At 43.6% G+C, this 7485-nt stretch overlaps 1 protein-coding gene across 1 annotated transcript; it reads right to left on the reverse strand.

The window, feature by feature from the left end:
• Window positions 1-1468: 1468 nt before the first annotated feature.
• LOC121321415 (frizzled-5-like) lies at window positions 1469-6984 on the reverse strand. The gene has a single exon (XM_041260346.1). It carries the CDS (start codon window positions 5609-5611, stop codon window positions 3884-3886), a length of 1728 nt encoding a protein of 575 aa, XP_041116280.1. The 5' UTR covers window positions 5612-6984; the 3' UTR covers window positions 1469-3883.
• Window positions 6985-7485: the final 501 nt, after the last annotated feature.

Consider the following 7485-nt stretch of genomic DNA (forward strand, 5'->3'; position numbering starts at 1 on the left):
GGGCTGGCTGTGCCTGAGCCACACCAGTCACTTAAATACAGATCAATGTCTTCATGTCTTTAGCACACACATACTAGGCGGTTATACTGCTGTGGAGAGAATCATTCCCTGCAAAACAATTCAAATTAAACCCAACACCAGATAATGGGCAGCTCAATCTTCACACCTGCCATTATTCCTAACCCTAACCCAATCTTCACACCTGCCATTATACCTAACCCAATCTTCACACCTGCCATTATTCCTAACCCAATCTTCACACCTGCCATTATACCTAACCCAATCTTCACACCTGTCATTATTCCTAACCCAATCTTCACACCTGCCATTATACCTAACCCAATCTTCACACCTGCCATTATACCTAACCCAATCTTCACACCTGCCATTATACCTAACCCAATCTTCACACCTGCCATTATTCCTAACCCAATCTTCACACCTGCCATTATACCTAACCCAATCTTCACACCTGCCATTATACCTAACCCAATCTTCACACCTGCCATTATACCTAACCCAATCTTCACACCTGTCATTATTCCTAACCCAATCTTCACACCTGCCATTATACCTAACCCAATCTTCACACCTGTCATTATTCCTAACCCAATCTTCACACCTGCCATTATTCCTAACCCAATCTTCACACCTGCCATTATTCCTAACCCAATCTTCACACCTGCCATTATTCCTAACCCAATCTTCACACCTGCCATTATTCCTAACCCAATCTTCACACCTGTCATTATACCTAACCCAATCTTCACACCTGCCATTATACCTAACCCAATCTTCACACCTGCCATTATTCCTAACCCAATCTTCACACCTGCCATTATACCTAACCCAATCTTCACACCTGCCATTATACCTAACCCAATCTTCACACCTGCCATTATACCTAACCCAATCTTCACACCTGCCATTATTCCTAACCCAATCTTCACACCTGCCATTATTCCTAACCCAATCTTCACACCTGCCATTATTCTTGGTCAAAATGCTGTTTAAACAGAGCAGTTATAATACATACTGCTGCAAACTGGATCTTTTTAATTAACTTGCCCCTGTATATCAATGAACAGAGGGGCTGTTCCCATCGTTGAGCTATCTGAAGAGAAAACCTCCAGCTTGCCTTCTTAACCACAAATGTAAAAGAAAAAGCAGAGAGAGAGAGACGCGCTTTGTGAATGACATTTATTCAACCAGAGAAGTGTAGGGCAGTGACGCAGACAGTAAACGGGAGATTTGAGAAGGTTCCATGGGGTGCAGTGTTACCATGACTCCAGGTTCACTGGGACGGTTCAGGCTTTTCAACACTCTAATGCAAAAGGTACCCAAGACAGGGAAAACGTACCAGAATTGTGTTAATAATAATAATAATAATAATAATAATAATAATAATAATAATAATAATAAATGTTTTTAAGTACAAGTAGAATAAGAACAAGCACACACAGACTCGACACAGAGACTGTTAAACAGTTTATTCTCTACAATAATCACAGGAACAAAAAATAACCACTTTATCATAAATATCTAAATCTCAGACTCTGACTCTTCGTAAAGGTAAAATACATACACGTTTCAAAACTGTCATGAGCACATGACCCAAAAACATCAGTGTTTCAGAAGATTCAAGTTACAACATTTGAAGAAATAATAAGACTCATTGCGCTACAGCTTGCTAATTTGCTGTCTCAGTCTAGAACTTCAAATTATAAATGAGACTTTCAAGAGAGCCGTATGTGTTCAGCAATATATTCACAGAGTTATTACAAAACATAACACAACAACAAACAACAAACAACAACAACATGGTGCAATTTCAGCCATTGTGTACCCAGCCTTACCAGAACAATGCAGCATGCCTACTGCAATCACACTGCCAGGACAGAGGAGGTTTGACATGATAATAACAAAATAAACCACTGCACCCAAGACAGGACCCAGTCGTTAACCACAACAAGCACTGGGAGTGCCCACAAATGTTAAAAACTGCAATTCTGGCATTTGGCCACTGGGAGGCACAGTGCACTTACAAGAGAATACATTGCGTTCAGTAACACACATTAAAGGGGATGATAATTAAGCCACACAATACATGGTTTTGCACATCCCCGATACATAAGCCAATTGGTTTTAGTTACCATCTTGGGACCACAAACCAGTAAAGCACAGTTTAATCTGACACCATCCTGGAGAGCAGTTCGCCTGCTACAAGCACTCCAGCCAGGAATATGTTCAATCCATTAAAAGCTATTGTCTTTTGCAATACACCCACTCTGCTAACGAATAAAACAATGAACTTCTAAAAACTTAACCACGCTGCGTACATCAGAACAGGTTCTTCCTTTTTGCAGTACAGGTCAACACGATCATCTTTTAAACAAATCGCATTGCACACAAGTGAAATTATTCTTTAAATGAGTATCATTATTATTTTTAAAGCTGTTTAAATAACACACTCATACCCCTGTGCGTTTCCAGGTCAGCCCGGTTATAGTTTCACAGACACTTTTCCTATTAACAAGGCAAACTTACTGATGTAACTTGATAAATGCAATTTCCCATGCTGCAGAACAAACAGGTGCCCTGGCAGTTACAAGGTGTTGCTTTCTTTCTGGTAAAGCTGTGTAACACACAATATTAATTAGCTATAGTAGCACATGTAACCCCCCCACCCCCCATTTTATTTTTAAATAAATCATCAAGTGCAGTCTTGCGATCTCCTCAAGCAGTGCATATTTGTAAATGCAGAATTCGTCTGATCATTTGATTCATTGCAGTGCTGCTTAATTCCAGCCACTCAAAATGACCATTAACATGTGAGCAGCCAGGCTGGGCTGCAAGGCAACTACAGACACAGGGACTCTTAGCAGTGGACAGGGTTAGGGTCAGGGACAGGGTTAGTGGACAGGTCACCCACCGATGTGGACGTCATCACACCATACAGTGTGGTGTTCCCATGTATGCGCCCTACCCTTGAGACACACAATGGGAATAACAGTGCGGAACACAACTGTGGTCTCAGGCTCTCTAGTGTCTAGCCCTTGTGTGACGACCATGTAGGGAAAAAACACAGAATGTTAAGTATGTGCATCCTGCCGTCTAACAAGAGAGACACAAGAGAGAGAGACAGAGAGAGAGAGAGAGAAAGGGACAATGATTTCGAAGGTTTCATATGAACCAGATTCTCAGAAGAGGTCTGCACACAATACACCTGGCTATGTTTAAAACCAAGGAAAGCTTTTGAAATGAACATGGAAATATATGGGAAGCATATTGAAGGACATGAAATTAACTTTAGAAAATGTTATTAAAAAAAAGAAAAAGAAAAAAGATTAATACACGACAACACAGTCAGTGTCTCTCATTCAGTGTCTCTCTCACAAGCTGGTTAACTGCAATGACATATAGGGTGTTCTTTTAAATCTATTGCTAAAAAGATATATGGTTGAAGGTTATATAAAAAGGCACCATAGTATTTTAATTTTTGCCAAGCTAAGACCCTGGCTTATCCCCATTGTCTAGTGCTTCAAACGGTAAATCCCAGGATTAGCTATGTGCCACAATAATAATAATAATAATAATAATAATAATAATAATGTCTCGACTCCACACACAGAATCGTGAGAGTGGAGGGGTGCACAAGCTGCTCTTAAGTGCCACGATAAATATGTCATTTGAAATCTGTGAGTATTAAAGAAAAATACCCCTGACACAGTAATTATGCTTCATTTAAGGTGAAATGAAATGAAATCCTTGAGGCGTAAATTGAAAAACTTTTTTTTTACCTTTTTTAAAAATTCAAAATAAGTCTTTCCTTTACATATACACACACACGCACACACACATGCAGGTTCCCCGCTGCTGTGCTTTAAACATGAGAAAGTGGCACCTGCTTGTGGTAGGAGCCTGAGCTAGCCACCCCGGTCCTGGCAGTCACAGCCGTGCTGGCCTCACTGTACATGGAGGCGCTGGTGGGCTTCCTGCCTCGGCAGCACCTGCTGCTGAACCTCCTCCACGAGTCCACGGTCTTGGCGGACCAAATCCACACCCCGGAGGTGATGCCCACCACCAGACACATGAAGTACTTGAGCATGAAGACTGCATAGTCAGGCCCAGACTGGGCTTCACTCCCTGGGCAGGCGCAGTTGAGAGCCTTGCCCCAGCTCTCCCTGTAGTGCTGCTCGTAGGTGTAACAGGCCACCACGACGGTGGCCGGGACAGTGTAGAGCACGGTGAAGATGCCGATGCGGATCATCAGCTTCTCCAGCTTGTCCGTCTTGGTTCCCCCTTGCTTGATCACGTTCCTGATCCTGAACAGAGACACAAAGCCTGCCAGCAGGAACATGGTCCCAGTGAAGAGGTACACCACCAGGGGGGCAAGCACAAACCCACGCAGGTTGTCCAGGTTCTGGTTGCCCACGTAGCAGATCCCAGCCACAGGGTCCCCGTCCACGGAGCTCAGAGCCAGGACGGCGATGGACTTGACGCTGGGGACGAGCCAGGCCGCCATGTGGAAATACTGGGAGTAGCTGGCGATGGCCTCATTCCCCCACTTCATGCCAGCTGCCAGGAACCAGGTGAAGGACAGGATGACCCACCAGATGGAGCTAGCCATGCCAAAGAAGTAGACCAGCAGAAAGACGACGGTGCAGAGCGCGGGGCCGGTGGTGTCGTAGTGGACGTGCTGGTAGTCTTTGTTGCAGGCGACGCTGGCGTGCCCGGCGATCAGTCTGATGATGTATCCGATGGACACGAAGAGGTAGCAGGTGGACAGGAAGATGATGGGCCGCTCCGGGTACTTGAACCGCTCCATGTCGATCAAGAAAGTGGCCACGGTGGTGAAGGTGGAGATGAAGCACAGGATGGACCACAGGCCGATCCAGAAGGTGGCAAATGTGCGCTCGTCCTGAGAGAAGTAAGGCTCGTAGCAAGGGACGGCACAGTTGAGCACCTCGCCAGTCTTGATCTTGTTGTAGAGGGGGTGGGCCTCCCGGTGGATCTGAACCAGGGGCTCCCTGCAGCGGCACTGCCGCCCGCAATCCGCAGCCTTCTGCCCAGGCCCTTTCGGGGGTCCCTTTGGGGGACGGGTGGGCTTCTGAAACAGCGGCGAGGTGGTGGTGGTCTCGGTCCGGTTGTAGTCCATGCAGAGGTTATCCGGGTCCCCCAACACCGGCAGCTTCTCACAGTTCATCCTCTCAGGCCAGCCGAAGCCGTACTGCCTCATGAGAGGGGAGCAGCCGGTTTTGGCGCGCTCACACACAGACCTGCAGGGGGGCAGGGGCTTCTTGTAATCCACCAGGCAGATGGGGGTGTACATGCTGCACAAGAAGAAGCGCAGGTCAGGGGAGCACTGGATTTCAACCAGGGGCCAGAACTGGTGCACCTCGAGGCCAGCCTCGTCCTGAGTGTCGTGGTTAAACTGGTTGGGCATGTAGGTCAGGTTGTATCCGATGCCTTTGCACATGGGCACCGCGATTTCCTGGCATACCAGCTCCTTGGAGGCCCCAGACGCAAACTGCGGGACCTCGACCAGGAACAGCAGAGCAACCCACGGCAGGATTTGAAAAAGCTGCGTCTTCAACATCTGAGGCGCCATTTCCACTTTTTTTTTAATAAATAATAATACAATTTGATATTAAGATAATAGATTTAAAAAATAAATAAATAAATAAAAATATCATTTAAGTAAGCTCCCGCGCCTTCGTCTTTTGGACTTTAGTCTCTCTTATAACTTCATTTTTCAAGGGAAAAACATTTCGTTCCAATGAGAAATCGCACCTGATTCAAATAGCTGTCGACACCTGAATTCAGTTTTTTTTTTAAATATATAAAAACTCTCCGCTTGGATAAGGATATTTTAGTCTTTCTCTTGTCCGTAGGCTTTCTTGATTAAAAAAAAGTTACAATCCAAATATTAATCTGTCGATTTGGTTAAAAATGAATACAAGTCGCTGATAGTAACAGGCAGACTTTCTGTTCGTGGAATTGCAGTTTACAGAGTCTGATTCTTGCATGCAGCAGTTTGGAGCGGTGATTTAAAACACCGTGGCGCTTATTTTTCTGAATACAGTTGGATTTTCTCAGCAATATTACTCCAGGTGCCTTGCCGTGTAAAGGTTCATAATTACGGAAACAAAAAAGTTAAAACAGAACTGCGTACCTGTAGGAATGATCAGTCTTGCGTAAAAAAGTTGTCCTTCTGTTTTTATCTCCGCTTTTTCAGTGTTTAGGATACAAACTGGTTTTAGTAATTGTTCATTTTTTTAACTATTCACATTTACTCAATCACTTTTTTTGCTTTTCATTCGCTTGTGTCCGTTCACCGCAAGCGCTGTGGCAGATTACCCTGTTTACAATTTATCCCAAACACGCACCCACATGTCCACGTACAAAAAAAAATTAAAAAATAATTCAATAAATGACAAGCTTTTTTTATAATCGAAACTAACCCGCAAAACAGCCTGTCTCTCCATATTTCCATTGAGTTATGGTGTGTAAATACCACACAGTCCCGGGCACCCGGCAATGTCAATGCCTTCCTAACAGCATTCATGTGAAGCGGCGCATCATTCCATTTTGTGTCCTCTTTTTTCCAGATTTTTCTTAGCTTTTTTAAAAACTTTCTGTTAAAAATATTCTTGCACTTTTTTTTTTTTTTTTAACCCACTCCTTCCAGTCCACACACTTTTTTTTCAGGATTTATTTCTATGTGCAACTACGGCTTCCAATCACTTTGAACCACACAACTGCTGTCAATCCCCTCTCCTCCGCTCAAATGAAGTAACACACATTAACCACACCTACGGCACCTCAAGCATCGCCTCTTGAGTGAGCCAGTCCCTCCCTCGATTGCAGTTGCCTCCAGCCCACTTGATCAGGTGCGCCTCCCATCTGTTTGCGAATTTTTAATAACCCCGCCTGTGTCATTAATTCATGCACGGCCCTTTACTGCATACTCGGCATTGGCTATCTGAGCCCTCAGTGTTCAGGAACGCCCACATGTATTATTATCATCTCTTAGAAGGTTGAAATGCTTCATTTTAACACAGCAAAAACGGAGACGTTTCATTATACTATTTGTTTTTAATAAAACAGTACACAAAACTTTTTTTTTTTTTTTTTTTTTGCAAAAAAATATATTCTTCTAAATGTTTAAATGCAAGATTCATTGTAAATGTGCCTCTAACACTTGCTACAGCACAAGCTCTGAGTGTCCTCTCTCAGGCACTGAATACTGGATGCAGTCCAGTGATAGAGCAACATTCAAAATGCCAAACTCTATTGCACTAAAAAAGGTTACGTGTTTTAATATGTGTGAGTAAACAAGGAAAGCCAATTTAAATTTCATTGCAGTAGCCTTTACTGTAGCAGCTGTTATTGTTATTATTTTTTTTCAAGATTGAAGATGATTTGAAGATTGAAGATAGATAGATAGATAGATAGATAGATAGATAGATAGATAGATAGATA

The sequence above is a fragment of the Polyodon spathula genome, chromosome 10, assembly GCF_017654505.1.
Source record: "Polyodon spathula isolate WHYD16114869_AA chromosome 10, ASM1765450v1, whole genome shotgun sequence".
NCBI classification, from domain to species: Eukaryota; Metazoa; Chordata; class Actinopteri; order Acipenseriformes; family Polyodontidae; genus Polyodon; species Polyodon spathula.

What these genes read in the sequence shown, in the direction of transcription:
- LOC121321415 (XM_041260346.1), bottom strand. Translation starts at nt 5,611, where the DNA reads ATGGCGCCTCAGATGTTGAAGACGCAGCTTTTTCAAATCCTGCCGTGG.